Source organism: Gymnoscopelus microlampas (assembly GCF_963454915.1).
Source record: "Gymnoscopelus microlampas genome assembly, chromosome: 22".
Classification (NCBI taxonomy): Eukaryota; Metazoa; Chordata; class Actinopteri; order Myctophiformes; family Myctophidae; genus Gymnoscopelus; species Gymnoscopelus microlampas.
The window spans coordinates 38,505,190-38,521,476 of NC_139959.1; the positions used below are offsets into that span (position 1 = coordinate 38,505,190).

Sequence of the window (16,287 nt, forward strand, 5' to 3'; positions counted from 1 at the left end):
TAATGTCAACTAATGCAGAGTTTCCCCCTAGGGGTGCGCAGAGTACTACAGGGAGTATGTTACGTGAGAGAACGTTAAATATTGAAAAATAATAATAATTTACTGTTATATTTAATGATAAATCATTAATAGTTTGTGTGAAGCTGCAGACATTTATTTATTGGACTTAAGTGAAATGTTATGACACCCCCCCCCCTCCCCTTTTTTTTTTTTTTTTTGTCATGCTTTTTTTGTACATAGTGGTATATTTTTTTTCCTCTGTATTTTTATGTTGATTTTTGAACTGTTAGGTTGCTACTATATATATGTCTATGAAATTAATTCAAGGACCCCAACGGAAACAAGTCCGCAAGGACTTTTTTGGCCGGACCTTTTAGACAAAAGTATTATAAATGTAACTGTGTTGTTTCACATTCTTTTGCCTACAATCAATCAATCAATCAATCAATCAATGACCACAGTTTAAGAGTTTAATTGAATCTGCTGATTTGATTCTGCTCAGGAGTCACTTATTGCAACTCTTTCAATAAATGTTTTTAGTTGTAATGTTATATTGTTAAAAGGTGGGTTATCATTCATTCATAGCAGCATCATATCCTATGGCTATGGTTTTCTCTTCTTGGCAATTTCTAATCAAAACATTGTAGTTGGGTATTAAGGTACTTTCAGGGAAAGGGTTACTGAGGCCGTCCATGTTATATCCCTACACCAGAGGTCTTCAACAGGGGGTCCGGGACCGCTATGGGGACCTCAGAGTTACAACTGGGGGTCCACCAAATCTTTGTGTGATTTTTACATTAACCACTTCAACCAAGCATCCCTATTCTGAGGAGACCTTTAGCCAAAAATAGCAGATCTACAAGCACACAACGCCTTGCAGCGCGCTTGTAGATCTGCTATTTTCGGCAAAGTGGTTTGGTATAGGGGGGAAAAGACTGAAAGTACATAAAGTACAGAGTGAAAGGTCAGGTTTACTAAGTATTGTTTAAGTGCATGGTTAAATGTCTGGAAATACACATTAACATGAATCCAACATGATAGTGTTGTGAAACAAGTCTATGAAGCTGCCTATGAAATCTATAAAAAAAGAAAAATGTATACAATATATAATGGGGGTCCCTGCTTTCTCTCTCTCTCAGCCAAGGGGTCCTTGGCCTGAAAACGTTGAAGACCCCTGCCCTACACAATTCACATCAGTAGTGATCACAGTGCTCCACGAGACCTCAAGTGCTGGATTATCATGTCGATCCCGCCCAGATATCAACTGTCCAACGAGCGACGTCAATACCATCGCAGTCGGGTGGAAACCTTGTACAGTACAGCCCATAACCGCTACTATTCACGAAATGTAAAAAATACCCTGTGTTTCAGTTGATCCAATGGAGTTATTTTAAAAAAATCCACAAACCACTTTCAACCCAGTGTCCCTATTTTGGGTATGTAATTATAGACAAAGACTTTAAAAAAATGCTTCCTTTTCTTCCCCTCAAAGATTGCTCATTGCATTGCGAGCTTATAGATTTAACAATGACGATATCTAATTAAATATAATCTAATCTTGCAAATCTAATAATGAAAATAGTCGGATCTACAAGCTCACAACCAGCTCAGTGGCCTTGTGGTTAGTTAGAGTGTCCGCCCTGAGATTGTGAGGTTGGGTTTCAATCTCCCGGCTGGGTCATACCAAAGACTATATAATAATAATGGTACCTAATGCTTGGCACTCAGCATCAAGGGTTGGATTGAACGTCCCTGTGACATACTACTGTCCAGGGGGTGTAAATGGTAAATGGTGCATTTACATAGCGCTTTTATCCAAAGCGCTTTACATTGATTGTGCCATTCACACACACATTCATACACCGATGGCTGGGGAAACCATGCAAGGCACCAACCTGCTCATCGGGAGCAAGTAGGGGTTCAGCGTCTTGCTCAAGGACACTTCAACACTAACTCTGGGGGAGTGCCCCAGCCCGGGATCGAACAGGAAACCTTGCGGTTTTCTAGTTCACTCTACCCGGTCACTCCACCCCTGAGCCACTGCCGTCCCAGTGGCTGGGGGATGTAGTTGTACATCAAGCCGCCTCACACTACAGGCTTACTTACAAGTTCACCACGAGTCGCGATTAAATATTTACACAGACAAAATTGCTCAAATTTCAATTAGATTGTTTTTTTTGCACAGTTTCAGTTAGTTATATTGTTTTGTTATATACTGTTTTTCAATAGGGTTAGGGTTAGATCTAGCCATGCAGGACAGGACTGTTCTTTCTGCTACTGCCTGGAAATGGTACCAGAGCATCGGGTCACAAGATCTCAAATATATTTTGGGCTTAACCATTCAAAGCTTTATAGACCAACAGTAGTTTTTTTTCAAATACAGGGAGCCAGCGTAAGGATTTAAGAACAGGAGTGATTTGCTCCACTTTCTTCGTATTGATAAGGACTCGAGCAGCAGCGTTCTGAATCAACTGCAGTCGTCTGATCGTTTTTTTTACAGAGACCTGTAAAGACACCGCTACAGTAGTTAAGTCTACTGAAGACAAGTTTTCCCAATCCCGTTGAAACATAAATCCTTTAATCTGTGATATATTTTTTAGGTGATAGTAGGCTGACTTTGTGATTGTGTTAATGTGGTTGTTCAAATTCAGGTCCAAGTCCATGACTACACCAAGGTTTTTGGCTATTGTGTTTTTTAACATTACCATTGAAGCTGGGCAATGACTTTTAATCTGTCTTCCTTGGCTCCAAAAAATAAATTACTTCAGTTTGTCTTTGTTAAATTGAAGAAAATTGTAGCACATTGTTCATTTGTTCAATGCATTTACTCAGTGTCTGTATTGGAACATAGTCGTGATACGGTTATGCAGATTTGTGTGTCGTCTGCATAAGTATGGTAGCATATTGTTTTGTTGTGGTACTTACAGTTATATTCAGGTTCCAGGGTTCCTGTGGCCAGCAGAGAGCTCACACACACCTGAAACACCAGCTGTAACGACAGGAACACAACGCTGCTCGCACACACACACTTCACCAAGCTGCCTGGGACACCTACACGCGCACACACACACACACACACACACACACACACACACACACACACACACACACACACACACACACACACACACACACACACACACACACACACACACACACACACACACACACACACACACACACACACACACACACATAAACAATGTATTCATGTCCACACAAAGGAGAGCATCCATATATAGCACGGTACAGTGTGTTGAACAGGAAACGCATATCGTTGATGTCGGGAAGAAAACCTTGTATCGGATCATGTTTTTTCATCATTTAACGGCCTAATTCATCATACAAGACTGCCGAGCAAAAGTTGCGAAAGTAGCCGACCTACAAGCTCACAATGTGTCCCATCGCGGGACAATGTGAGCTTGTATATCTGCTATTTTCACAATTTCCAAAGAAAACAATCTTTCCATCTCCTGAAAAGTAATAGTTTTGGACAGGTTTCCCCCCGACAGTGACGATATGAAGGTGTCGTTTCCAGTTCAAACCTAGCCTGGAAACCAAACAAATCTGCCATTGCAAAAAAAAGTGGTATGGCACCACTTAGTTGTGATTAGATTTAATTTTCACTCCCTCCGAAGTAGTGATGGACCAATCAGGGCCGAGTATGCAAATATGGGGTAAGTGGGGAGGCATTTTTTTTATTCGGTTCCACACAGAGATTCCAGACTAATATTTACAAATTGATATTAGTCTGGCCATGCCAGGCTAGTTCAAACCAAGGGCCAAGGCTTGGATATTTACGATGAGCCCAACACGGAAGCTTATGAATGGCCAGAGTGTGGCACTGTTTTACCCTGCGCCGATCTGCCCCGGTGTCAGAAAGAATTTATTTTAACGCAAGTGAATGGGTTTTTTGACAAACTAGACTAGATTTTCTTACCGTAATAAAAATTGTCATAAATTCTATATGCTTCCAGTCGCTAGTTTAAAGTCTCCTTTCAATCATCAGGATATGCGTTTTGCTAAATTATGGTCCCATTTATTCTAAAATTGACGATAAAGTAGGCTATGCTCCAGGAGGGGCGGGATGATTTGATTGACAACCTACACAACCAATAGCATTCATTCCCCGCCCCGCTCTTGATTGACAAGCTACCCAACCAATAGCATTCTTTGGGGGTTGTTTTCCGGTTCCCTGGTCACATGTCTGGTCTCAACCAATAGCGTTTGAGTTCTGGCGTGGCCAACTGTATATATTAAAGATGGGAGGATACACGTTCCTGAACTATCGGCTTCATTTTCGGTCTGTAGAAAGCAGGGGAGTGGCTTTGTCCATTCATTTTTTACAGTCTATGGTTCAAACCTGCTGCTGAGCCAATCAAATGAAGCTATGAGAAACAAAGTGACCCGAAAAAGGAAACGAGAATGCTACCTTCTGTAAGAGGGCACTACAGTCATGCACAGAGCCTATGTGAAGCACTTAATGGGGGGTGGGGGGGATTCCCCCCATTTTGATAAATGCATGTCAGGTCCTATGGTAGGAGTATAGGAAATAGTGTTAGGAGGGCAACATGGCTGATTACTGTGTTTTGTTCCCCGAGGAACCTCGAGTTAGAACTCAGAGGAAGGAAGACTGGACGGACACTTGGACCGGCTGTTCCAGAGACTGATTTGATTCTGGGACATTGTTTTAACATTTTATAATGCTGTTATGTACTGTTTTGTATCCTATTAAACAGTGTTATTCCTTACCATTGTTTTTTGTGTGTTTTTTTTAAGAACCTGTGGTTAGTTTATTGGAGTCCTGCGCTCAGTAAACTCCAGGTTGCGTAGTCGGACTCAGCCCTGAATACATTTTTTTACATTTTTTTTCTTTTTTGTTAAATTAAATATTTGCTGACGCTGCTGTGGTAGGAGGCCACAAAGCTATATAAAATAATAATAAAAAACACTCTCACAGTGTAATCACTAAGAGGCCTACTGATAATCCAGGTTTAAAGAGAATGTTTTAAATAATACTATCGCTCTAATTAAGATTTGTCTCCTATTAACTTCAATTAGTCAAATATTGGATTATTGGCTCAGGAATGCGAGAAAAAAAGGAAGTATTCCTTTAACACTTTAGATCATGGGTCTTCAACAGGGGGACCGGGACCCCTAAGGGGTCCGCAGAGTTACGACAGGGTGGCCAAATAATGTATTGGCAAATCACCAATATTTATACAAAGTCATATTGGTCTCAATATTTGTCAAATTCAGCGCTGGACCTCACTGACTGAAGTAGGGGTCACATGGGTCACATGAGCATTCACAGATTAGAGATGTTATTGTATTTTTTCCCACAAAAGGTATTTTTATTCAAATGAAATGTGATTGATTTGGTTAGCCTAATAATATTAGGCAGGTTTTTATCAATTCTTCATAATTTTCTCCCTCTCTCTGTGTCTCACTCTCTCACTCAAGCACACGTGCGCGCACACACCCACGCACGCACGCACGCACGCACGCACGCACGCACGCACGCACGCACGCACAAGTGTTGTTGAGTTTTAGTCCTGTTAAGCCACATGATTACACCCTTTAAATGCTTTACATTTTCGGCATGTTAGACTTTTTGGTGGATACAAATCAATTTAACTACGCTGGTAAGTTGTAACATTAAACAGCAGTTCTAGTTCTCTCACTCACTCCATCTGCCCCCCGCCCCCCGCCCCCCCTCTCTCTCTCTCTGTGAAAAGTGTTGCTTGGCTTCCGCAGAATTCAACAGGGGCTGCACGCGATTCATAGAAGCTCAAAATCAACTGGTTTCATGTGCAGCGTATCACTGTCAATGTTGTCCAATAAGAATTTAGAAGAATCTCAACCAGACTACTTGTGTCTACCGCAGTGGTTTTCAACCCTTTTCATATCAAGGTCCATTATGTATTCGGCATTTGAGCCACGGACCACCATTTGATGAGATTTAGCCTCCCAGCTCGACAACAACATATTCAACTTTGAATATGTTGTTGTTGTTGGATAAGATTTTGTCCACAATTCCATGCTGTATTGATGTTGATACCATAGGAGAGATGACAGGCACACGTTGATCAAAATAACAATTCTTCTACATTCTATAATTGTGTAGACTTCTTGTAAATTAAGTAATGCAGATGTTTTTTGTTTTTATCCCGCGATTTTTGTAACCCATTTTTTTCACCCGGTGCCAATTTCCTAAGTGATCCTGGGCGCTACACCAGCCCTACACCAGCGCTACACCAGTCCCCCGCAGCCAGGGAGGCCAGGGCCGAGCTCATGCTTCCTTCAGTGCATGAGAGCCAACTGACCTTCTTGTCACCTGACAGGAGGGAGTTTCCCTGGTTGGACGTAGCGCGTGGAAGGAACACGTTATTCCAACCAGTTCCCTTCCCCTCCATCAGGCGCCCCGGCTGTCATGGGGGAGGCGGTATAGCGACCAGGATTACTACATGTTTTTGTGAGGGTATTAACTACCCTAGGAGACACGGGGAGAACATGCAAACTCCACACAGAGTAGGCCCTTTCGCCAACCCCACCCTGGGTATGGGCGCTGATGACGCGGAGGAGAAGACACGCCCCCAGCGCCCACAGCGTCCCTGGCGGGAATCGAACCCAGGACCTTCTAGCTGTGAGGCGACAGCGCTACCGACTGCGCCACCGTGCCCCTAAGTAATGCAGATGTTTAACAATAATTTAACTCTTGAGGGCGTAAAATGAAACCAAATGGACCCGTAAGGGTCCATTTGGTTTCATTTTACACTCTCAAGATATATAAGGGTCCATTTGGTTTCATTTTACACTCTCAAGATCTATAAGGGTCCATTTGGCATACAAACTCTTCCATCATTTGGCTTGGGACCACCTGGAACCCCCTCAAGGACCACTGGTGGTCCCCGGACCACTGGTTGAGAACCACTGGTCTACTGTATTATTGACAGGAAGATATCGCTGAGGAGAAACGTGAAACAATCTGGGGCGGTGCAGGCTGGTTGGGGCATCAAGGCCACTGTGGCCGTAGGGCATGTCATTTTGGCATGTCACTTTGGCACACGGCCAAAGAGAGGCGCAACGAGGGCCATGGCCGTCGTGGCCATCGTGAAATTCCTGCCCTGGAGTGCAAACAAACAAGTCTATGAAGCCAATCTATGAAATATATGAAGAAGTTTAATCTGCAACACACTTTTATACAATAAGTGGTCCCAGAAAAATACTGATGATCCCTGCTTTAGATATAATTCTTTCACGCGCGCGCACACATGCACAGACCCCCGAAGGATGTCTTCCTGAGGAAATCCAACATAATGCACAAGGTTGTCGCTACAGTCACAGGGGTCATTGCTAAGGACCTGGGTCTATTTTAACAGGAAGTGGATGACTCACTGTATGACATCACATCCTGTCTTCGTTACTCTGTGTGTGCGGCCTCTGGGATTTGTCATATTTCATGTCACAGTGAATAGTGTACTGTACACAGTCACGCTCGTGCACCCACGCGCGCACGCACGCACGCACGCACGCACGCACGCACGCACACACACACACACACACACACACACACACACACACACACACACACACACACACACACACACACACACACACACACACACACACACACACACACACACACACACACACACACACACACACACACACACCACAATGTGTGTTTGTGTCTCACATCAATGTCCATTAATAATGTTATTAATATTTCAGGGTTTTTCATGATTTAGAACAAACAACACAGGTTCAAACCCTCAAATAGCCACTAAGCTACTTCCTGTTACAGCAGGCAGACTTCCTAGGTTTACCCAAGGCTATGATAGAAGAAGGTACAGACAGTCCACGGGCCGGGCAGGGGCCATTGACGCGCTTGGGAGGCAAAACCCGAGCCGGAAGTTCGGTTAAATACATTGGAGTCCATCAGAGCCGGCTGGACCAGCTTGTGAACACACATCATTTCTGAACGATTGGGACCGTCCATCGTATAATGAGCATTAGTGAGGACCAGTTACAGTATACGAACATAAGGTTGAGAATAAATGCTCCTTTAACTTAGATGATATTAGGCTAAGGTTAGGGTTTAAGTGAAGGGTTTACCTCTGGGTTCAGCAGCCAATGGGAGCAGCAGGAGAACGACCAGGTAGACCAATGAGAATCCATTAAACCTGAATGCACATGCTGAACGAACACACACACACACACACACACACACACACACACACACACACACACACACACACACACACACACACACACACACACACACACACACACACACACACACACACACACACACACACACACACACACACACACACACACACAAATGCATTAATAAATCAGGCAAGGGGCTAGGGGCAACCAGGAGAGCTCTGGATGGAACCCGACTTGACTTTTTCTTTGTACTGTATGTAATAATCGGTGTATACAATATTGATTCCCCATCGAATCTCCCAGTTATACCAACATTTGTTCTTGTGAAGCAGTTGGTTTAAGCTTACCTATGGAGATCATAAAAATCTCTTTTGTGATTTCTCCCTGCCTGTCTATCTGTGACCCTCGGTGGTCTGGAACGGCATTCCAGTCTCCTCTAGCAGTTCACTCGGAGGGGGGGGGGGGGGGGGGGGGGCGGAGAACAGGCGGCTCGTTCAGGTCGTTTGGCAGCTCATTTATGAACGTTCTATGAATTTGTATGCATAAAGGTCATGTAGTAACCTAATATTGAGTAATTTCTCACCTACAGCTGCTATTTTACATTTTTGATTTCAAAGTGCGCTCCCGTTTAACCCATTAAGACCGGGAGAAGCATTTGTGTCATTTTTAGATTTGAGCTAAAAAAAGCATTATTTTACACTTTTGGCTATTCAAAAATCGCAGATCTACAAGCTCATAGCGCCGCGCTACGAGCTTGTAGATCTGCTATTTTTGAGAAATCGTAAACATTTGTGCAAATCTTTGAATATATATTTATTTCAATCGAACACTTGTAACTCAAATCTTTGCTTCTGGGGGGTCCCTGGAACAACAGATTTTGAAATGGGGCGGTCCTTGTCCAAATACATATACATTTTGGGGTCCTTGACATGGAAAAGTTTGAGAACCACTGACATAGTAACATCATTTTCTTTTCAAAAAACAGTTTTTAGAAGACATTCTAAAAACAGACATTTTGTAGAATCGGCCTCGGGTCTTAAACGGTTAAACAACCTTGTTTTTTTTCACTGCCCAAACTGGGCACACAATGCTGAGACATGATATGACAGCTGTCACTCATAACCTCGGACGCGCCCAATTATTGGCTCTAGCGTCGTCAGGCTTTTTTTTGCACGAAGCTGTAATGTGAGCGGGGCGTTGTGCCTTTCTTAGACCAGCATATCCTGAAATATAACTGGGAGCCTGTCCATGCAGGGCTTTAAAGCAGGGGTTTTCAACCGGTGGTCCGTGGACCACGGTATTGCAGGTGGTCCCTGGCCATGCATAAAAAAATAAACAAAACTTTTTTTTTTACACTTTTTTTTTTGTTTTACTTTTAATAACTTACAGGAGTTCTTACTGTATTGTATGTGTGATATGAAATGTGAGCTTACCATAATCCTTAATCATATGCAAACAAAATCACTGTATTTTATTAGATATTATATTGATATTATAGCTATTTTCTCCAGCTCCCTGTGGTGCATGAACCCCCCACCTCTATTGTGTGGGGTGGTCCCCAGGTTGCTCTTAGTCAGGATGGTGGTCCCTGGGTCAAAATCAGTTGAAAACCCCTGCTTTAAAGTTAATAAGTAGAATCTCTTAACCCATTCAATCCGGGAAGGCATCTGTGTCATTTAAAAATGTCTTTGGCTATTAGAAAAATAGCAGATATACAAGATCATAGCGCGGCACCAAGCTTGAGCTTTGAGCCATTTGATATGAGCAAATCTTTGAATATAGATATGTTTTAAAGCGAACATTTTGAACTCAAATCTTTGCTTCTTGGGGGGGGTCTCAAGTATTTTGAGATGGGGGTCCGAGGCCAAATACATTTTGGGTGGACCTTGACATGAAAAATAGAACCACTGATTTTACAGCAACAAAAGTTTTTTTCCAAAAGAAACTGTTCAGAAGACATTTGTAGAATTCCACAGAAGCAAAGATTTGAGTTAAAAATGTTCGCTTTAAAAAACATACATTCAAAGATGTGCACACATTTTCACGATTTTTCAAAAAAAAATTGCAGATATACAAGCTCATAGCGCGGCACCGAGTGCCGCGCTATGAGCTTGTAGATCTGCTATTTTTGAAAAACCTTGAACTTTTTTCAAAAAACTGTTAGGATTTAGAAAACATTTTTAAGAATCGCCTCAGGTCTTAATGGGTTAAAATTGCTTCTGAAGCTCACAGGCAACCAGCGGAGAGCAGCTAAGATGGGCGTGATACCGTGATAGGGTCACGTTAGTGAGAGCAGTCTATAGCAGCGGAGTTCTGCATCCATTGGAGGCTGGGTGTGACTCTATCGCTGAGGCCAGAGGAGAGGGAGTCACGCACTAATCTAAGCGTCATGAGATGAAAGCATTAATGACCTTTTCAGGGACCAGGGGGTTTGACAGGAATGAGAGGAGAGACCCTGGCTGACACCAGTTGCCAAGATACATATGGTAAAATAGTTTGTCAGCTCTAAATCCTTCTAAAACACGCACGCACGCACGCACGCACGCACGCACGCACGCACGCACGCACGCACGCACGCACGCACGCACGCACGCACGCACACACACACACGCACACACACGCGCACACACACGCACACGCACACACGCACACACACACTTAATGTCTAAATATGTGGGCCACACATGGTCAACTAGCTGACCTTTGACTTGTGACATCACTAAAGGTCAGGAGAGGTCACCAGGTTCAGTGGCTCCTGCTGGGAACCACTTTCTAAAGGCCTGATTTTACCAAAGACACGGTCGCTGCCAGGCAGAGACACCTCGTATTTCAACATTTCTACTTTTTATCTCAAACTATTAATTAATGTCCTCCTCCTTCTTACAAGAGTCGCGCAAAAGTAGCAACAATCGCTGATCTACAAGCTCAAAAAGTGCCGCGATGCGATGCACTGGGAGCAAACTATTTTTGCCATTTTTGTCAAGGTTTTTTGACTTTTGAAAGTGAAAGTGGTTCAATTAAATTAAATGTATGATCTGAATAGTCATTCTTATACAAACTCTAGTTGGGTTAACCTCTAGATAAACTGTTCCTCGTTCTACATGGGGACCCCTTCGAACTTGTAGAGCAGTGGTTCTCAAAGTGTGGTCCGAGGACCTACAGGGGTCCTTGAGTGGGTTTCAGGGCGAGGGGGTCCCCAGTATAGGGCATCGCAGTTCCCGCCCACTTCCTGGTTCCACTGCAAAATAATGCATTTTTACCAATTGACATTTCAAATATCCTTGACATGAAAATGTTTGAGAACCACTGAGGGGTCATCATGGTCTGGGGGTCAGTGAAGAGGAACACTTTAAATCCAGGAATACATAAAGGCTCAGTAGTGTCCCTCTACCATGTGTTTTTAACACCACCTGACCTATAAACTATATACATGTTGATGCTCTCTCTCTCTCTCTCTCCCTCTACCTCCCTCCCTCCCTCCGTCTCTGTCTCTCCCTCTCTCCTTATGAAACAGCATAGAGGTATATACAGTACTGTATATTCACCATTAAAACCATGGCTCAGACAGGTGATGTACAGTACCTATCAGACAGACAGACAGACAGACAGACAGACAGACAGACAGACAGACAGACAGATGTACAGTATCTATTAGACAGACAGACAGACAGACAGACAGACAGACAGACAGACAGACAGATGTACAGTATCTATTAGACAGACAGACAGACAGACAGACAGACAGAATCGATGAGACAGACAGAGACAGAGAGACAGACAGACAGACAGACAGACAGACAGACAGACAGACAGACAGACAGACAGACAGATGTACAGTATCTATCAGACAGACAGACAGACAGATGTACAGTCTCTATCAGACAGACAGACAGACAGACAGACAGACAGATGTACAGTATCTATCAGACAGACAGACAGACAGACAGACAGACAGACAGACAGATGTACAGTATCTATCAGACAGACAGACAGACAGACAGACAGATGTACAGTCTCTATCAGACAGACAGACAGACAGACAGACAGACAGATGTACAGTATCTATCAGACAGACAGACAGACAGACAGACAGACAGACAGACAGACAGACAGACAGACAGACGTACAGTACATTACCTGCAGTCAGACAGACAGGTAGCAGCAGTCTGAACATCAGACCAACCAGGAGTTCTGGAGCCATGATGCTGAAGGTCCAAATTACACCCTCTGTAGTCTGGACTCTGGACAGACAGTCCACTACTATAGCAGTAGTTCTACTACTACACTAAACTACAACTACTACATTAAATTAAACTACACTAAACCAACCCCACTGTAGACAGACAGACAGACAGACAGACAGACAGACAGACAGACAGGGGTTCGGTCAGTTGTTTACTACTGACGGTGAGAAAAACACTTTTTTTTAAATCCACATGTTGCTGTTTGTTCGTTAATCCAGATGTTTGTCCCTCATGTTTTCTTCCTCTTGTTCTTCTCCTTCTTCTTGTTGTTCTACTGCTTTTAATTCTTATCTTTTGTTTTTCTAAGTTTGTCCTTAAGGTAGTAGTTTAGTCTCCTCTCCCCTGGCCCGCACACACACATGTAAAGCGTCTAGAAGTACTTAGAAAAGCGCTCGGTATTATTGTTATTATTCTTTCAGTTTAAAACGCGCCCATAAATAATAAACAGACATTATTTAAGTCGCTCCGCTCGAGACTTTTCTCTCTTCTCCAAGTGTCTCGCGCCGCGCGTGCACGCGCCACCTCCTCCTCCTCCTCCAGTCCTGACTGCACGGCACGCGCCTTTCATCCCATAGCCCGGGAGGACGGACGGACTGCAAGTGGTGTAAAACCAAACAGTGGTTCTCAAAGTGGGGTCCGGGGACCCCCAGGGGTACTTGAGGGGTTCCAGGGGGTCCCCAGCTGAATGATGAATAGGAACCAAATGGACCCTTATGGGTCTGTAACTCTGAGAGTGTACAAATGGAACCAAATGGACCCTGACGGGTCTGTAACTACTCTCAGAGTTAAATTAACATTGATTTTACAATATGAATTGGGGTCCCAGAGATAGAAATGCCATTAAATGGGGGGCCGTAGCCTAATGCATGTCAAACTGGGGGTCCTTGAAATTAAAATGGTTGAGAATCACTGCTAGAGAGCCGTAAAAAAACTTCTCTTATGGGGGTCCCTGGCTTATCTTTTCAAATGGGGGTCCGCGGGCTAATAAGTGTCAATTTGGGGGTCCTTGACATGAAAAAGTTTGAGAACCAATGGTGTAAAAGTATCAATACTCAGTCGCTGCAATGTAGAAATACTCTGTTATAAGTAAAAGTCTGGATTTCAAAATGTACTTGAGTAAAAGTGCAAAAGTTTGTCATCAAAATATACTTAAAGAACCAAAAGTAGAAGGTACTCATTATGCAGAATGGTCCATTTCTCAAGTTTTCAATTGTATAAAAATCTTTTGAAAATAGCAGATCTACAAGCTCACAAACGACAACGCATCGTGAGCTTGTAGATCTGCTATTTTCAAATAGGGCTGAAGTGGTTAATGTATGTTTTGTAAAATAATCCAAATCTACCATTGAATATTGATTGAATACTTTGCAGTTTGCAAAAAGAAAAAGCACAGGAAAGCAGCCTACAGTTCAATACAAGGTCTGCGAAGAGGATTTTAAACCCAAGAAAGCCTATGGCTTGTTTCCATTGGGGTCCTATGTAGGCTACTCAATTAATTGAAACCTTAATGACAGACAAATAAAAGTAACAAAGTAACTTGTACCTTAAGTTTTCAAATAATTGTAGTGGGGTAAAAAGTAAAAGAGGTAAAAAATACCTCAAAATTACTTGAATACGCCTACTTACCCCACTGGAGGACGAACTGACTGACTGGCGCGCTGTGATTGGCCACTCGGTTGCATAGACTGTATAAAGAGAAGCTCGGTTGTCACGGTGACCACCAGAACGGATACAGGTCAGAGGTCAGGATAGGTGGGCCCTAGGGACATCACATCTGGGCACCTCTGTGTAAAATTGACTATTTTGCAGTGGTGGAGGAAGTACACACACCTTACTTAAGTAAAAGTATCAATACTGCAATATAGAAATACTACTGTTACAAGTAAGTCTGGAATTCAAAATGTACTTGAGTAAAAGTACAAAAGTGTTGGCATCAAAATGTACTTAAAGTACCAAAAGTAGAAAGTAGTCATTATGCAGAATGTTCTGTTTCACAAGTTTTCAAATATACACAAATCTGTTGAAAATACCAGATCTACAAGCTCACAATGCGTTGCGAAAGCGACGCATTGTAGATCTTGTAGATCTGCTATTTGCACACGGCCGAAATGTATATAGGGCTGAAGTGGGTAACGTATGTTTTGTAATAATAATCAAAATCTACAAAGTAGTAACTAAAGTTCCCAAATAATTGTAGTGGAGTAATACATGTATGTATAATACTACATTATTTACAGTCTGCCCAGGATTACATTCCCCTTCAGGATATAATCAATGAATATGAATGAGGAGATATACAATATAAGTATTGTACTCAACAGATAACTGCATGGCGTTTCTCTGTTAAAGTCCTCTATCTAGTGGTGATAACAAGACACTGCAGGTAATCTTTCTGTATGAATGGGCTTTTATATGATCATGTTTTTTTGTCTTATGATGATCCACGGGATGAATACACAAATATAGAACTCTAGACCAATGGTTCTCAGACTTTTCTGGATCAGTGATGAGCATTTTAATTTTTAATGATCAAAATCAATCGATTGAAAAAACAATAAGTTGCAAAATCAATCGATTGTGTTCGGCTTGGATCAATGATTACAATTTATCACAATGAAAACATAGTTTTCAAGGTTTTAAAGAAAACATACCATGACATAAGAGAGGTTTAATTTTAGCACTTTCTAATTTAAATGTATATTTTATGAATAACCTTCATTGTAATATAAATACGGTCAAACATACATTGTCAATGTTACATTAGGAGCAATGGAGGGTGGACATTTGGAAACAAGCAAAAGTTAAGAAATTATGTTCAATTCAAAGAGGATTATCCTATCACTGAACCTTATGTTGCATTTAATGTAAAGAGAGGACAGAGGTCCCTCTGTCTGATCTGGTGCATTACCTCTGGCAGTTGAGGTGAGTAGATATACTGGCATTCCTGAGTGAGGAGCAGCGATTGGGTGTTCTTTGTGACCTGGGAGTTTTGGAGGATGAGTTTCATTTAGTTTTTCACTGTCCACTGTACAATGATGCAAGAAATCCAGGATAAGAATCCAGATTTGTTTTGGATGTCTGAATGTTGTATGTTCAGTTGGCTGTTCACTAAGGAGGTTTTTGTTTTAGGAAATGCATAAAGAAGGCATGGCAGTTGCGTTGGAGAACAATGGATCCGTAACTAACAGCCTGGACAATCAATATGTTCATGTATTGTGTGTGTTGTATCTTGGTGTATGTTAATTGTGTGAGTGTCTTGTGAGCCTGTGCGGGTTGGGCATCTTGTGGTGCAGGACACTATAATATACAATAAAGATCACACCCAGTGTGAAGTGAGCGGTGATATTTATGAGTTACTAATTTCATCATGCGTCTCGCTAGCCAATCACAGTACGTCACAGCCAATCAGCCAATCACAGTACAGCGAAAGACAAATGTTCACGAAGGAAAGAAAAACCTTCGCCCCGGATGGGTCCTAAACCCACTTATAGGTTCACCGCTCAGAAATGATCTATCTATGTATCTATCATTAGATAGAAAAAAATATTGTCTGTATCATCTTCGAATTGGAGATAAATGGTGTGGAATGGAATGGATTGTGTTGATGATTATAGATTAACTCTTTTTCAAAGATGCCACAGTACAGGGAAGCAATGATGGGTGCCTTTTTTGACCCCATACTGGTGCCTGAGACCTGGAGGTAGAATTCAGAGCGGAACATGAATAAATCTGAAGTCAGTACAGTCTCAGTCAGATCAACTCTACAGTGAGTGCTTGGGGTGCGGTCTGTGTTGGTCTAAAATAAATATTCTGCAGCCTCCAAGCCCCCCTTCAAAAGGTACAGTAGAGGAAATGTCCATCATAGAAA

At 42.4% G+C, this 16,287-nt stretch overlaps 1 protein-coding gene across 1 annotated transcript in view; it reads right to left on the reverse strand.

The window, feature by feature from the left end:
• Positions 1-12,812, reverse strand: part of LOC311038621 (piezo-type mechanosensitive ion channel component 2-like) — a 69,635-nt gene extending 56,823 nt beyond the window's left edge. Inside the window, exons 1-3 of the mRNA XM_084048193.1 lie at positions 12,313-12,812; positions 8,119-8,199; positions 2,926-3,051 (exon numbers count right to left, since the gene is read on the reverse strand). Of these exons, the coding sequence (XP_083904319.1) occupies positions 2,926-3,051; positions 8,119-8,199; positions 12,313-12,376 (271 nt within the window). The 5' untranslated portion in view covers positions 12,377-12,812. The remainder of the gene's footprint in view (positions 1-2,925; positions 3,052-8,118; positions 8,200-12,312) is intronic.
• Positions 12,813-16,287: the final 3,475 nt, after the last annotated feature.